The sequence below is a fragment of the Odontomachus brunneus genome, unplaced genomic scaffold (assembly GCF_010583005.1).
Source record: "Odontomachus brunneus isolate Ranch 3 - 2012 unplaced genomic scaffold, Obru_v1 Obru_scaffold_015, whole genome shotgun sequence".
NCBI lineage: Eukaryota > Metazoa > Arthropoda > Insecta > Hymenoptera > Formicidae > Odontomachus > Odontomachus brunneus.
Window position 1 is genome coordinate 2,395,286 of NW_022639465.1, and position 17,815 is coordinate 2,413,100.

Genomic DNA, 17,815 nt, shown 5'->3' on the forward strand with positions numbered 1-17,815 from the left:
AATTATTATTTTACGTTTATATAATTAAATATTTTAGTTCATTTTAAAGAAGAAATTAAATTTCTTCGTTAAATTTCCTTTCTGTTTTATCTTCTTAAAAAAATATATATATACCAAATGACTCGAAAAACTATAACGACAATACTATTTTATAAAAAACTTTTATTTTTTCTTAAATTATGAATTTTTTTCTAATATAATTATATATCACTTAATCACATATAAAATTCAAACATATTTTATAATATATTATATAATAGTCTTCTTTATATAAATTTCCGAATATTGTTGCTAGTTTGTGTCCTAAAAAAATAATTAGTCAATTATTGAGACTTTACAATAAAATAATAACAATAAGTTTTTCGTGAAATTCCAACAAGAAATTTAGAGCTTTTGCGTCTAAAAGTTGTAGTCTGTGATCGCTTTGACGTTTCAAATCGATACGATGTGATATAGCCGATGACGAGCGAGTTTCGTGCACGAAAAAACGGCTGAGAACCGCTGTGGTCTCTCGATGCACCTGGAGGCAGGCAACTTCCCAGACGTCGACGCGCGACGCTGTCCGAAAGCGACTGCACAGGCGAAGTTATGACGGCAAATTACCGCGAACTCGGACGCGATGAAATACATGGTCAACGCATAGTGCCGCGAGACTTTGTGTAGCGCCATGAAATATCTGGGACAAGATATTCAGATAGCTTTAAACTCAGAAAACACTCTCAAACTATTCCGAAAGTGAATATTCCAAACTTTGGCTTTGCATGCAAAAATTCCTAAAAGAAGAGTTAGCACATAGTTGAAGAGCCCACGCAAAATCTCCCCGTATATACTTTAATAAGAGAACGTGACGAACGTCACCGCGATCTCCCAAATTTTTTTCCGCGGTGAAGAATTAACTTTTCTTCGACATCTCCTCGCTGAGATTTCAGTCACAGACGCTTAAGATTCTCACCGTGCCGCCGCACTTCCGTTGGCCGGATGCTCGAAACTTCAACATCTCGAGGAGACTTTCTCGCTCGGTACCGCCGCAGTTGACAGAACGCTACCGCGGAACGTGAAAGCACCGGTGAAAAAGGTCTGTTTCAGCCCTTTGTCGGCCGAAAGAACTTTTATCGTCGCAGCGACCGTCGAACGTTGTACGTCTTCCTGGCGTGTCGCCCGGAACGATATATAAGGCGGAAAACTACCGCATCCCTTTATGTTACATTCAGAGTCTCTTTCGATTCCTCTAGTCCGCTAAAACTAAACGACGTGTATGTGATGTCGCTCGTGCTTTTCGCAGGAATGCTCGCCTCAAACAAGTCACCGTTCGTATGATATTTCGTTCCTTCTATTCGCCGAAGAGTCTCGCAAGCTGTAAGGTAAAGGTACCAATGCCACACTAATAACACCACACTGATACCTCTAATTCTGGACACTCTTCTTATTTTAGTCTTTAAAAACAAACATGTAAACTTCTAATATTGAGAGAATACATGTACAGATATTCTATGCAAAAAGTTTAAATCCCATATTCGTATTTAAAAACAAAACATTAAGAATGAGTCAGGCATTAGTGTTACTAATATTGTCCAGGCATTGAGTGCTTTTATCTCACGCGGGATCCTCTCCTATTGAACTTATTCGATTGACCCATGTATCGCGGAGCGACGGCTGAAAAATCGATCCGATTCGTTCCTCGCGCAAGCGAATCGAATAAAAATGCAGATTACGTGAGCGAGCCGTCCGCGGGATAACAAGATCCGGTGCGTTGGATTTCGCGAAATGAGAACTGTTCGCAGAGACGCGGGCTGAGACTCGAGGACGCTGAGACTTGAGGAGGAGAGCCAGATGGAGAAGAGACGGTGCACAGCGCGTAAGAGGAGAACGAGCACTGAGGCTAGCTAGCATCCCTGGACGGGATGCATCCGCGTAGTTGTCGTCGCATCGCCGTCACATCGGCGCCAGACTTTTCGTCTGCAGCAGAACAACAAGGGAGCTTTCCCGGCTGACCTTCCCCGCGACGCTGTTTGGATTTCGCGATCGGGGGCGAACGGAGGGTGGTGCGCGCTGAGATGGACGGCGACCCGATTTCCCACCGCCCGCAAACGACTCCATTCTGTTTACACCGCGCGAACTGGCACGCGGCCACAACAAGACGCAACGTCCTATCGCGGTTGCTCGATTGAAAAATGACTACATTCGGTGAACACGACCGTTCAGTAGAAATTATTTATGATCGATGTATCAGAAGTACCAAAAGTATCTAAAAGTAAATCACTCAACCGTTTTATTCGCAATAAATGTCTCTTACACCCTTTCTTCGCGCTTTCTCATCCCGCTCAAGCCGTACGAAATAGACTGACCATTGCTGCAAGAGGGATGAAGTCAGGATTAGTAAAGGAGGATAGTAGAGAGTCAGATGCTTTTCTTGGATAATTGTCCACTTGGTAGAAAAAAAATTATGAAGGAGAATCGATCGTGTGTAATCAAAGCATCCTCTATCTTTCTTTCACTTTCTTTCTCTATCTTTTTTTGTTTCTCCTACACTGAGAGAAAAATTACATTAAAATCAACAAATATTTCCTTGATGGATGCCATTAACATATTTACTTAAATCTGCATTATCTTTTATTTAAATCAAATATATGGGGTAATTATGTAGAATAAGGATTTTTCCGAATTTTGATATTTTTTTGCTGCAATCTTGATAAATATCTTTGTTGTTATTCCAACATTGATAATCAAATGGGGGAGCCGAAAAGTACGTAACCTTTCAATGTTTTTAATTATTTCTCTCTACGTAGCTTTTCGAGGTTTGTGGCATCTCCATTTTAATTTGCGATTGTTAAACTTTAAGTTAAGTAACTTTAAGTTAAGTAACTTTAGCTAAAATACAACAGATTTGCGCCCCCCCCCCTCCCCCGCGATACGGGGAGTCTGAAGGGCGTAGTCCCCCAGTTACACGGCTAGAGACAGGCACCTTTTTTATTTTTTATCATATTTCAATAATATAAACATAGCTATATGGCGGTCGCTTACAGTTTCCGAGATATTAATAAAAAAGATGCATGAAGAAGCCTGTCATTAGCCGTGTAACTGGGGGGCTACGCCCCCCAGACCCCCGTACCGCGGTCGGGAGGGAGCCAAGTCTGTTGTACTTAAGCTAAAGAGTGAGAATTTTTCACAAAAGTGAAAGGAAAAGTGTGTATTTTATAGGACTGTCTTGAAAAATTGCGTTACATTCATACTTTCTTTGTTAATAATTTTTTAACAAACAATGAGCGACGGCTAAAACCTTCAGATTTTTTAAATCATTGCGCTCGATAATGAATTAAACCGCGATGACGAAGAAAACCGCGGTGACAAATGAAACAGGCATGATTCATAATAAAAGAATTAGCCAAATCGGTTAAAAATGTTGTTGAAACATGTTGTTTCAAGCAATATTTGTGTTATATAGTAAAATGGATGATACTAGTTGTATTACTTACGTACTTTTATTTTTGTTTTGTTTTATTGTTATATTACTGTAATATGGCGTTAATTAATAATTAATTAATACTTTTTTATTGTTTATGACTGCATATCTTTAAAATACGATTTAAAAACCCAATGTACAATTTGAAGACCCGGTCTCCAATTTAAACAAAAATTCAATATTTATTTTTGTAAAAATTATTTTTTTATATTACCAATAAAGTAGTGTTTGTCACTAATAAATAAATGTTCTAATCTTTTCAGTACTTTGTTGCAATTTCAGTCTTAAACCTTAAGGGATATGATATTCTACAAGCATATGTTAGAAAAAATAGTTAAAAATAGATAGTTTACATATTTTTTAGGCTCCCCCATTTGATTATCACTGTTGGAATAACAACAAAGATATTTATCAAGATTGCAGCAAAAAATATCAAAATTCGGAAAAGTCCTTATTCTACATAATTGCCAAATATCGTTTACCTGATTTAAATAAACAATATTAGGTTTAAATAAAGAGAATGTAGATTTAAGTATGTTAATGGTACTCATCAAGGAAATATTTGTTGACTTTAATATAATTTTTCTTTCAGTATACGTCGCCCTCCTGGAGTACCTCGCGTGACAGAGAAAGCATTTGACTCGGCGTACCTTCGTCCTCCGATCTTGTTGTCATTAGACTATAATCACACTGCCCCTCGGGCGCTATGACGAGTCAAGTATCCGCTATCGTACCGACGGCAAAGCGAAGCCTGTCACTGTGAGAGGCAGAAAGCCAAGTTACCGACAGACGAGTGAACGAGCGAGCGAGCGAGCAACCGCGCGAAACGCTCGAGGTGGTAGGACCCGACTATCAAACGGAATTCCACGCTGTACGTAAGCGTCTTTGAAACTTTTAACTATGCGAGACACGACTTCTCCCAACTACCTACGTCGCGACAAAACTTAGGGCGCTTCGCTTCATTACCAGCCGACGCGAGTCACTAGCCACGTCTGAGAGGAACTTTCCGAGGTATTTCGCGGCAACTTGTACCGAACTCTTTATTAATAGATCGTCCTGTGTACGCGAATAAACAGAACGTCGACGAAATTGTCGTTCGCTCGCGGACGAAGTGATCACATTGAGGAATATCAATTTAGTCGTCGTCAATGTATCTCTCTCGCAGCCAAAATAATACAATCGCATCCGTGAACGGAATCCTCTTGACCTCAAGAGAATTATTCTAAAACTAGGGAAAAGATATTCCAGGCATAACATTAAAAGGGAAATATACTCCTCCGGTAACAGTTTCCGCAGGGAAACTTTGATTGCATTGACATGAAGTTTGATAAACAAACCAACGCGTTTTGCTCGAAAGACACAAGATTTCTTATGACCCAAGTTTGATTCTGAGAATAAAAAATTCCGTTTCCTTCAACCAATACGCGTTGACTCGTTTGTAACAAGCGCGAATTTCATGTCAGAACAAACAAACTTACCTCTCTCTTCGCGTGAATATAGAAAATTATTTATTATTATCTCCAGTTTTTTATACAAACAGAAAAATAACCTCACAAAAAACTCAACTTATATTAAAGCAAATATTAAATTCTAAAAAAAGTTAGAAATAACAACTTGCGACCAGAGTTCTTTTTTGTGAAGTACTGGGATATTTTCCTTTTGGTTTTAGTAGAATATCCCTTTTTTATCATATTTTACATTGTGTTATTATCTAGAAAAATATAGTTTACCTGCACATCTCACCACCATCACCTGATTTCGTCCCCTTGACTATGTGATAATTTAATTTAGACATTTTAATTAATTTAGATTTGTTCTAGATGTAAGAATCTCGAACAACGCCAGTTTAAGCTAGTGCAACATAACCGTAACGTAACATATATATAAGAGGATTCCGTCAAGAATGAGATTATATTTTTTATATAGGATTTTACATCTCGCCGACGCAGTTCTCGGGATGTTGTAGTGACGCTGAGGGACGTCACGTCGCGATTTCTTTCGATCTTGTCGAGTCTTTCTAAGTTTCGCCATACGACAAACTAAAAAAACCGACGCGAAACGAAGGAAGCTATGGAGGGAATTGCTCTCGAGAAACGCGGAATAATAGCGTACAGAGATGAGAGAACACGGCAAGAAAAGCGAGGAAAAATCCGACGAGATGATGCGGGGAGAAGGGCGGTCGAGGCGACCGGTTGAAGATCATCGTGACCGACTCTGTGCGCGGCACAGGAGAGGGTAATAAGCGATCGCGAGAACAGCGACTGGCAGAGCCACCCGCGGCCATTCGCGCACTCTCCGCGAAAAATGCGCGCATAATACGCACCACGATCGTCCTGAACGCGACATTTCAGGATCAGCCGGGATAATCGAGAAGAATTCGGCGGATCAGCGGAATTTGGCGAGATCGAGTGTTTGTTAATCCGATAAGTTAATTCTCGCCATTCGAATTTTCATGCGACTCGGCGAAAATATCGAGAAAAATATGTGCGAATGATCGTCTTTAAGAGAGCGCGACCACACTGAGAGAAAAATATAGGTGTCTTTGACGTCAACTATACTTTTTTGTGATTTTAACCAAAAAAATAATTAGAAGAACCATTTTTCTAATGACACTTACTAAAATGATGGTTTTTCTAACTATTTTTGTGGTTAAAATCACAAAAGAGTATAGCTGACGCCAAAGAGACAACTATATTTTTCTCTCAGTGCAGCGTCCTCTGACCACAAACTTCTATATATAAACTAGCTAATAGCCGTAATAAACTTGCTAATAGCCGTATTTAGCGAGTGGTTGGAAAAATATCGAGCGGCCATCTTTAAAAGAACCGTATCATATGGGAGTAGTAATGATACGCACTATAGCATATTGCTTCCTCCCACTCATACATTGCCACTCAGGTATGTGAGGTCCTTTCAAGGATGGCGGGCGATATTTTTCCGACCAAATAATCCTTAACTAAACTATACCTATTTAGCAGTCTAGATATTATATAGAAGTCTGTGCCTCTGACGAGTCTATTTCGTCGCAAAGATGATTCTCGTCATCGCGCTTGCGTAACTCTCGTCGAATTCGGGGAAAGCTTGATGCGCGCGTGTGCGGAAGTACCCTCGTAACCGATTATACAAGGTTGCATCGGCGTTTCCGAATCGATTTTATACTTCTCGGAGGAGAAGCACGGCAATCACGCGGCGCGACAGACCGAAAAATTGAATACTCCCGAGTGCGTCCGATCGAGCCGCTGCTTCAACGATGAAATCGATGCCATTTTTTTCCGCGCATTTCCCAACCGTTACGCCGCCTTTGCATAACTGTGAGAACAAATCGATCTAACGGTGCCGGAAACCGCCGAGACTTCCGTCTATCCCCCGCGACCGTCGACGCAATACACCGCGCTTTGAAGCGCGCTTCTTTTTTCTCCGAGCACTTCCTCGGTAACATATAAGAGTACCGATAGCTGGACACTAATAACATTGGCATCACAAACGCTGTTTTGGTTCCTAAATACGTGTATTTAAACTTTTACACAACGTAAAATACACTGAGAGAAAAATATCTAAGGAACAGTAAATTTTTACTTGGTGGGTACTAATATTTACATATTTACTTGAATCTCTAAATTATCAGTTGCGTCTTTTTACTCAGTTTTTAAATGTTATGCTTATCAATAAATACCCTTAAAGAGAAGAAAATTTATCATACTTGGTTTCTTGAACAATTGCGAAGGACCTCAACGCTATCTATATTTCGTAAATCACTCACGAAATTTTCATCTTCATTTTTCTCGAAACTTCATGTGGATTGAATGATTCTTGTAGAATTACGGTAAAATATTCGTATTTAAGGATCAAAACAATGAAAACGTCCAGAGATAGGTACCAGTGTTATTAGCGTTCAGGCATTGGCACGTTTACCTTGTGGATTCGCGGTTAACCGAATTCCATGTCGACGTTGCGGAGTTGTTCGCTTCGAGGAGAGGCTATTGCAGTGGATAAATAATTCCCTCGGCCTCGCCTCGTGACTGACTGCCGAGCGGACAAAGAATTCAGCACGACGGCTTCGTGCCAGCTTTAATTGACGCGGCCAATTCGTGCCATTATGTGATTATCACGCAATAAAGCGTACCGTTACGCACAAAGACGTCGCCCTCGGACGGACAGCCGTTCGCTGCGAATCGGTCTTTCTCCGTTCCGCGACGCGGAATCATCCGAATAAGACGCGAAATTTTGCGCGCCGGAACTCCCGTCGCGCACGTGCAACAATCGGTTACAAAGAGCGAGGAGCGTAACAAAGTCCGAGCATGCATAATGCACTCGGCGACGAGCGCGCGAACTTTCGCAAAAAAGTACTTGCCAGAAATAAGTTACGGCCCTATCAACCCCCGACGGGATCCGAATGGAAATGGGAGACGTCCCGCGCGAAGCTGGTTATGCATTTACATATCGCGACGCGAAATTTCTCAAGCGCCGCGGCGCTATTTTCTAAAGGGGGAGAAGAGAAGAAAGAATGGAGAAACGCTACCGCGAATAATACGGCGGGTATCGTTGACGTTTCCCTCGACAGTTAGTCGACAGTCGCGATGCGCGAATATGTCGGTCAGTGTGCGATCGGAAATCCGAGCTGACTCGACCTAAAAAGTGCTGCAACCATCGCGTCGGTCTGCGCGTATCTCTCGCATTCGATATTTATCGAGTAAACCCCGCGCGTATTTTTTTCGAGGCCGCGTGTTCCCTCGATCGGGTATCGCGCGTCGTTCAAAACGCGGAACCGTCGTGACCTCTTTGACGGCGCGTAGACCACACGTCAGTGGTATTTATGCGAGGAAGAGGAGGTAGATTCCGCCCGCGAGAATTGCGTATGCATAAGAGATGTAACGGCCTCGTCGAAGGGATTTCCAGGTAGTCAACACTTTCAGCGTACGTGAGCGGCATGCGGCTCGACGTACGCGCTCCACGACGGTCCCGCTTCGAGAGGATCTTTTAGTTTTCGTTTCGGAATCTATTTCCGCGAGCGCTACATTCGTACACGCTCACACACGCGCGCGCATATATGTGTGTATATATATATATATAAAATCGCGAAGTGAATTGCACCGTAGTGGTCGCTCGAGGCAGCGTGTGATTGTGATTTAGCTGGATGTTCGTAATCACACACCGCCCCGGCGATAAATCCGACACCCACCTCGATATCGCCAGTCGTGTAGCAAAGATAACGGCAATATATAAATACATTTCACTGAGACATAGATATATTAGCGAATCGTTATATAAATTCGCCTGAACGGTCCGATTTCAGTCACACCGTGACTGCGAGCCATTAATCTCTATTCTTTCTTCTAAGTAATAATAAATAAGTTCACAGCGAAGAGAGAGAAAGAGAGACAGAGAGAGAAAGAGAGAGGGCGGAGGAAGGGAAAATGGGAGCAGGATAATTGGAGTAATTCCACAAATTAAACAAAAATATCGTGCGTCCAACTTTTTTGTGTTTCCCTCGTAATCGAGTCTTCGCGCTTTCACGAATGTATAGTTAGCCAGCTAGCTAGCGGAAATTTCTCCTCTTTTCACCGGACCATTTGTTAAAGTCGTATTAATTGCGCCGAGGCAAATTTTTTTTCACGAGGGGAAAGTCCCTCGCGTAAATCGACGCGATTGTGGAGAGACGCGCGTCTAATATCGGGGATTGTCCGGATGTCACGGAAAAACAGTCGTGCGAGGCGCGACAGACAGAGCGAAGACGCACAGTGATTATTCGCGATCGATCATTCCCGCGTCTCCGGGAGCGCCTCGCAAGTTTCTCCGGCTGTTGTTAGTTCACGGCGCCGAGGCGCGCATGGCGCATGGCATTAATTATAATTCAATCGAGAATGCACCGGCATCGTCGAAACGACGACGGCGAACTTCGGCCATTAGCCGCGGACTCGCGAGAACAGCGAGGATGAAGGAAAGTCGCGATGAGGGATTCAAAGGAGACAGCAAGAAAGGACGTCGGTCCCCCTGAAATGCATTATGCATTCGACCAGTTCTTCGCCTCGCGGGACATTGAAGACTTAATTAGAAGGCGCACGGGAGAAAAGCAATTAAGCTCACTGCCCCGGGGCAGGAAAAATAGATCCCGATATAAACGTCAGCGTCCTCCTTGTTGACTAGCGTCCCCTTGTCCGTCCGTGATTTCCTCCCTTTAAAGCGGCAATTACGCGCGACATCGTCTACTCGTCGCATTTTGTCATGTCTGGCCGCGAATATTCGGTAGGTTCTTACTCGGATTTTCTTCAGTTATTCGTGTGGCTCGCTTATACTCGGATTAAATCGATACTTTCTGAGAGTAACACCGAGCGCCTTCCAGGCGTATTGGTGCAAAATTCGACTCACTTTCAACGCTCTCTCTATTGTACGAGTAAGCTACCTTTCGAGAAAAGAGGATTTACAAGTTAAAAGTTTCAATATCTGTATTTAAGGACCAAACAACGTCTCACATTAAGCGCATGTCCGCACTGAGAAAAAATGCAGTTACATCGGTGAAATCGGCGGTTACCCGGCTCTTTATGAGAAATATTGTATCTATTGAACGAATTATTTAACGAATTAGTACAACGATAAGTTGTATTGATATGTTTATTAACCAAACCGCGATCATTGAATCAATTGACATAACTCGTCTCCTAGCAACCCTATGATTCGTTTAGTCAACCAAACGTCTGTTGGAATGAATTTTGTTGGTTCAAGCGAAAAGTCTCATTAATTCAATTATTTCAATTATTCTTCTCAGTGTGGGGGCTTTCCCATTTCTATCTCACGTGCAATGCACAAAATAAACGACCGTCAGAGTTAATATCCGGTGTCGAGAAATTGACAGTCTCCTAATTGAACAATACGATATTTCGAGAGCGATTCGCGCGATTCCCTTCCTTCCTCCGCAAAGTAGTCGATAAAGCTTGCTGCGCGCAAAGCTCGTTTGTCGCACCGGTGTGTGTATTTTTCAAGCCGGAGTCGATCGCCATGCACGATCCATTACAGTAACATCGACGCCCCGTACAAATATCCATATAAATCTAGTTTGAATAGTCACGTTCCGCGGATATTTATGCAATATCCGATATCCCAGCCACGAAGTCCATTCGACGCCCAGCGTCGATATCGCATGAATATTCGGCCTCGCTTAAAGCGCTCAATAGGAGGAGTCTTATAAAAATAATTTAAAAAAAAATCCCCCGTGTCAGGTGGCGCTTTATATCGGGGCTGAAATATTTTTTTTTTCAAAGAAACACGCGAGAGCGTGCAGTTAACAGAATAATGATGGAACGATAATACCGAATGCGCAAAATGACCAAAGGGAGGGAGGTAGCTTATCTTTTCCCGGGGAACGTAATGGAAAGGTCAGGCAACTCGTTGCACGGCCGCGCCTGCTCTCCTCCTCAATTGGCGCCATTGTAATTAAGCAAAGTGATGCAATCTCGCCCAACTATCCTCTCTGTTACTCTGATTACATCGCGATCGCTCGGATTGATCGGAAAATCCACCCAATTCACGGGAGAACACGCACGAGAAGCAAGAGTGACTGGCAGTTCACCAACCACACACGCACCGTCCATCTATCTCTCTTTCTTTTTTCTCTCTCTCTCTCTCTCTCTCTCTCTCCCTCCCTCTCAGGCCGCGTTGCGAAAATATCGTCGTCCACAGCGCGCCCGAGTGTCTAGATCGATTCTTAACTCGTCGCGATCGCGGGCAATAAACGATCTTACGAACGGCAACGATTCAATTCGATTCGCCAAGCTCGCGCTACGAAAGTCGACTAGCTGTCGGGCGTTCACGAGGTGACGGAAGAGGCGCGAGAGAACCCCGTCGACGCCCCCTAAATTATCGGCATCACACAAACCAGACGCCGTGTTCTCGCCCAGCCCGACAACGGATATTAACCCGCCGCACATTCCGCCGTCGATCTCGTCGTCTCGAGATCGAGCTGTTCCGTAATTGACGAGGGAGAGGGGCCGGGGGGAAAGCGCGGGAATGAGGATGATGTACTGCCATTTGATGAGCTCGAGCGCGCGGCGAATTCTTGCGGGGTCAACGCGGGGCTGTTCATTTTTCGCCGGACCGGCGATTGATATCCCGCGTTTCGTTGAAACATATCGGCGGGGGAGGATTGCCGCGCGACGCTCGTTTCTTCAGTCTTCGACTTGGCCCGCCGATTCGCCGATATTCCAGCGACTCCGAAGGACGGAGATACACGATTGAGCTCGGGGAATTTTCGGATTGCGGAACGCTTAGGAATTCTGCGAGTTCCGGAGCTCTCGGCGCATGGAAGGAATGTATATTGGCCCTCCTCTCTCTCTCTCTCTCTCTCTCTCTCTCTCTCTCTCTCTCTCTCTGTCTCTCTGCGTCTGCTCCGAGCCCTTCAATCGAATCTGTTCAAATCCACGTCGAGTGCCTGGCGCGTATTCAAGAAATCAACGCCATGTGACTGGTACCGTACGACCCTCAATTATTTATATCGTTTAGAAGAGAGGAAAAGAAGAGATAGACGAAGGACAAGAGAGAGTAAGTGTGAGAGAGAAAGAGAGAGAGAGAGAGAGGGGAATGAGAGAACTCGATGCTTTCGGTAAGTTTCTTCTCAATGAGCGTAACGTGAAGGTAAAATTTTACGAGAGAATTTTCCGGGCTTTGCATTTTAATAGGTGCTCTACAGTCCCGCTCGTTTCGCGCGACGAAAAATGAAGAAGCACCAGACGCGATGCATCGCGCTTGCATTTCGCGTCGTAAGAGCAAGCACGGCCTTTGGCGGCGATTTATCACACAACCGCGAGCACTTAATTGTCCGTGAATGGCGCACGAGAAGCCATCCTTCACTCTATTCTCCCTGTGCGCGAGACTACACGCATTAATGAATTAAAATGCACCAGCGGTTCCTCCGCACGGGGGCCGTATTAACGGCGGATTAGTTTCGATGAAATTGTATTTGCGTACATATTGATAATCCACGCACTCAGATGCCACTAATAGCCGCGGATTATGTCGTAGACCGGGTTAAGCCTCCAATTAAATAATTTCCACGGCCGATTTTCCATCCCGCCGCCGATTGAGGATTGATTTGCATCACGCCTTACGGATTTACGTCACGCCAAGTCGCCGTCGTTTCTCCAAACGGCGGTAGAACCGCGGTGCATGCCGTCGATCGCTTTTTCGACCGCTCGGAGAATGCAAGACGAGGCACGTTGTGTGCCGAGAAGCTCGAACCGACGAATCTCGAGAACAAGACGCGCACCGTCCACGTGTCAGTGTTTGTTAGCGCGAAAACGAAAATGCGTCGGTGAGGTAATTCGTTTAAAAATACGAGCGTGCTCGAGCTGTAGCAGGCTGACCGCTTTCGTCCGCGTACATCATCCCGCAGAAAAGCATGTCGCTTCGCGGCCGATGTCACCGAATTCTTTTGACGTTCGCTTTTCCTGATACCGCCCAGGTGGCCTTCGATCGATGAGCTTGCACGAAGCATGCCGAATTCAAAATAGCCGCTCCTGGCCGTATCAAGTTTCCCAAAGCGTTCGCGCTCACGATTTCGCGAATCAAGTGTGTGTGTGTGTGTGTGTGTGTGTGTATATATGTGCAAAACAACGCGAGAAATTTCTTTCTCCCTCTCTCAAAGTGCATCGGTAAAAATGTTTCTGATTAAATTACACATTGAGAAAAAAAGTTGTTCGTATATTTTCAACTATAGTCGTATAGAGAAATAATCGCTGTAAATTATTGCGGTCGAGGAAACTATTCTTTATTCAATCCTATTATAATGTTAACGATAATAACTTTAAATCCAACTTTTTGCGTTTGTGGTAGTGAAAAATTAAGGTAAAAGTAAAACTCTGTATATTCTTGTTATTTTGATTCTTAAATACGAATATGTAAACTTTTTGCGTAGAATATATATATTCTATTGAAAGTTAAAATATTTATGTTTAAAGACTAAAATAATAAAAATGTCCAGAGTCAGGCACCAATGGTGTTAGCGTCCTGGCATTGGCGCTTTTACCTCAACAACTTCAATGTGATTTGCGTGTACTGCCTGTTTGCAAATTGCATCAATGATGGGAACAGTCGCCGCTATCAGTCGATTCTTTCAGCGATTTCACTGATTGCAGTGCTATACTCACAAATAACACTATCTAAGTGCCACACGCTGATCTTCTTGAAACTTTGCAGTACATCGAAAAACATTAGACATGTATTTTTTTATTTTGGCTAACAAGGCATTTAAGGTTAGAAAACGCATTCGAAAATTAATAATTAATTAAAAAATTAATAATAATAATAAATAATAATAAATAATAAATAATAATAAATAATAATAAAATAAATAATAAATTAATAATTAATTAAAAATTAATAACTAACGCTACTCCTGAGCGTCATTCTTGTATAGCTTTTACGACATTACTCTATTATAATTTCATTGTCTGAATGTTTCTGAAGTCGCTAATGATGATTTTGACATTAGTTTTGCGAGATTCAAAATGGCGGACCGAAATCGCAGACATTTCACAGACTTTATTCAAAGTCAGTTTCGAGGGAGTTTTTTAGACCCATGATTAGGATTACAAACTAATGTCGAAATCATAATTAGCGACTTCAGAAACATTCAGACAATGAAATTATAATAGAGTAATGTCGTAAAAGCTGTAAAAGAATGACACTCAGGAGTAGCGTTAGTTATCATTGTGCTATAAAGTGTTAAATTTTCGAATGCGTTTTCTAACCTTAAAATGCCTTGTTAGCCAAAATAAAAAAATACATGTTTTTTCGATGTACTACATGTGTACAAAGTTTCAAGAAGATCGGCGTGTGGCACTTGGGTAATGTTACTTGTCAGTTACACTGTATATGTAACTGAAGCACCATTCATGAGTATTACATTTCAATGAAGAATATACCGATTGTACTTTAGAGGGATGCAATCGCCGGTTTTCAATCGCACACTTACGCCGTTTGACAAAGCATCGTTTGGTAATTTATATATTTGAGAAAGGAAGAATTAGTCGTTCCCAGTGTTGGGTCAAGCCGGGTCCTATCGATGTCACTTACAAATGTCACCTACAAATCGGCCGATAAAAACTCCACATAGTGATCCGCACTCGGTTCGCTGTCGATTGCACCACCATTTTTTGCCAATGAACGTAAATTCAGTGCGTTCTACGAAGCGAGAATTGGCCGTTCCTGCAGCACGATATTAAAAAAATTTTGTTCGGCGTGAAGCAAAATGAAACAGCAAGAAATGCAATATTATTTCGAGGTTATCGATATTCGCTCTCGCCTAGCCCGATAAAAATGCGATGTCCCGAGAACCCGTTAAAAAAAAAATTAAGAGCGCCCATGATGATATGATTCGTATATCGGAGGCTTGAAAATTCAAAAGTGATATGAAAATTTAAACTACACCCGTGTATATGCATGAGCGAAAAACGCCGGCCGAGTGTCCCGTTAATTAAGCGAAAGCCCAGATATGGATCTGCTCTTTTCGGACTGTACTTTCCGCGCTCGTTTCCGCCCTTTTCCTCCCCTCTCTCTCTCTCTTTCTGTCCCTACTTGTTACATCCTAAGTACGGGAAGCGCGGGAAAGTGCAACTCGGGTATCGGTGGAACTGCAAGAGCAAGAAGAGTTTCTGCCGTTCGCTCGCGCGCTTAAAAGCTTTCGTTCGCTTCATTTGCCGATGACGCGTGCTCGAAAGTGGAGCACGTCGTCGACGAAGAGGCTGAATCGCAGCATAAAAATACACACGCTTAATAACAACGAAATTGACGCGGGAATGTTTTCTAATGGCGTCGGGCAGAAATTCGTTCTTCACCGATAAATATTAAATCGATGTCGCATGTCATAGGATGCCTATGTGTGTGTGTGTGTGCTGTGTGTGTGTACGCGCGCGCAAATGTCACAGCTCGATATATCCCGACGATGCAGATTATCATCGACAGGCCGGATTTACAGCAATCCCGCGCGCGCGCGCGCGCAACGTTCGCTTGTAATCCAAAAGGCCGTCTCGTTACCTCGACGTTTCAATTAAACAAATCGATCCGGTCACAATTAAGTCCGCTTCTGGCACACTCTACGCGGCTACGCACACGCACACCACTCTCAAGGCTCCGCACACTTTGCCGCGGGGCGCCGTCGATTTTATACAGACCTCGCGTCTCTTTTGCCTTTTTTCACCACGCTAAAACAGGGATGATGAATTCAATCTCCGCGACGGCCATCGCGGATTACGCCTTCGACTCTGCGCTGCTCAGGTCGCACTCGTCGAGGCCACGATCACTCACCACGCGTGTTGTATATTTTCTCCCGACGTATTTTAATCTATCGATTTTCCGTCGAGCTTTCCCCGCGAGCCGTCCGTCACGGTGTCCCGCTTCTCCCGGCGTCACTCCGTCCGTCGTCGCGGATCGTCGCGGCGGATCTACTCCGAGAAGATCTCCCGCAACGACACCCCGCGCGATCGCACCGGCGACCAAGCTCCGCCGCGGAGGAAAAGCGCCGGGAAAAGTATCCGCGACCAAGTGCGCACTTCGTGACCGACGACGCCGAATCCGAACGGTTCACTGGGGGAGAGAGAGAGAGAGAGAGAGAGGAGAGAAACAGAGAGAGACCGCGAGCTACCGCGGTGCCTAGGACAATATTAGAATCGGGATCCCGTCGGTCACTCTCTCTTTCTGTCTGCGTCGCACGCTCACGGGGCCGCACCTCGTCCGTTTCTACCTCTCGTCTTGATCTTGTGCTCCATCCCGCACGCTCCTCTGCCTCTACCCGCTACCTCCTCCACCCTGAGGCACCTCATCTTCGCGTTCGCCGCATTGAGCCTGACTCGACGTAATCGCGCGTCATTCCGCACGAACGTGGCACACACACAAACACACACACACACGCGCGCGCGCGCGCGCACCCGCCATGAATGCATCCGTGTCGGATAAGTAATAAGCAAATAACACGGACTAAGGAATAGGGGGACAAGGGCTAGCGGGGGAACACGTCCGCGGCGGCGGGGGGGCGCCATATTGGTTTCTCCTATCGCACACATAGAATGCATACTAGCGTACATGTGAAATGAAAGATTGCGGTCCATTTGACTCATCGAAGCATTTGTAGCGTCAAGTAGACCGCAATCTCAAAATAAGAGTTTAACACATTTACAGTCGAATCTTTCACTTATGATCGTCTCAAGTTCATTTTCAATTGCTATATGGATCGTTTTACATGTACACCCCTAAGTTCTTACTCATTATTTCATACATCTTACTCGCTACACTGAAAAAAAAGATTACGACTTAGATTTGGTAATAATTGTCCAGCCTGTGTGATACTAAAATTTAGTACCTATAACACAGGTTGGGTAATTATTACCAAATCGTCGTAATCTTTTTTTCAGTAACCTATCAGACGCTCGAGATACTCATATAGTGAACGTGGGAATATCACTGACATATGTCTATGTGTGAGTTGGTAGAAACCAATATGGCGACGAGCAGTTTCTCCCGCATGCCTGAGTATATATCCCTCTCGCCCAAAGTAAGCGTTTAGACTCCGTCCCCCTATTCCTTAGTCCGTGGTAAATAATAAATGCGAGCCGATCCCGTAGTGGAGCATGATGTATTAATGAAAGGGGAACAGTGCGGCTAAAAGATTGCGCCATGGTGCTGATTAGATTGGTCAGTCAGTTATCTGATTTGTGTATAACGTGATGTTATCGGATCTTAATTATTGAGCAAGTCCTCAAATGGAAGAATAAATATATTATTACAAAATCCTATGATTATAAAATCAAAAATATTAAAAGGCCGGTAAGAACTGTTCGCTGCAGGTAGATATGAAAAATGTACACTGTAAATACTGATGTGTTAAATTTAACACATTTTATGTGTCCCAAATCATCCATTCTCATTTATGTGTAAATTTAATATAAAACAAATGTGTTAAAAAGTAACACGCATAATATGGAAAAAATTAGACATTGATTATGTCAATTTAACATTTTCATTTCATCAAAACCGTAGATTAATACTTCTCTCAAATGTTAAAGTAACGTTTTATTTTAGTTAATTTAATATTATACATATGTCAATTTAACACAAACTGTGATTCCTGACGGTATTCAAGTGTTAAATTCTTGTGTTAATTTTTTACATATTATGCGTGTTAGATAATAAATATTTTTACCACATTTGTTTTGTGTTAAATTTACATATAAATGAGAGTGGATGATTTAGGATACATGAAATGTTAAATTTAACATATCAGTTTTTCCAGTGTATAAATCCCAAACTGGTGTATTAGATGTTAGCTATATATATATATATATATATATATATATATATATATATATATAT

At 43.2% G+C, this 17,815-nt stretch overlaps 2 protein-coding genes across 9 annotated transcripts in view; both read right to left on the bottom strand.

The window, feature by feature from the left end:
• LOC116841370 overlaps positions 1-17,815 on the bottom strand; it is a 122,599-nt gene that overhangs the window by 76,072 nt on the left and 28,712 nt on the right. The gene's annotated exons all lie outside the window — the stretch shown is intronic.
• On the bottom strand, positions 270-17,425 carry LOC116841369. Of its 8 annotated transcripts, none has more exons than XR_004377542.1 (2): positions 15,622-17,425; positions 270-1,242 (listed from the first exon to the last, which is right to left on the bottom strand). XR_004377542.1 is itself a non-coding variant. In XM_032809196.1 (2 exons), exons 1-2 carry the CDS (start codon positions 12,942-12,944, stop codon positions 1,303-1,305), a joined length of 438 nt encoding a protein of 145 aa, XP_032665087.1. In that variant the 5' UTR covers positions 12,945-13,707; the 3' UTR covers positions 1,264-1,302. The 8 variants fall into 8 exon arrangements, 1 of the variants encoding a protein (XP_032665087.1); XR_004377541.1 differs by having other exon boundaries at positions 270-1,354; XR_004377547.1 differs by lacking the exon at positions 15,622-17,425 and adding an exon at positions 15,485-15,621 and having other exon boundaries at positions 270-1,354.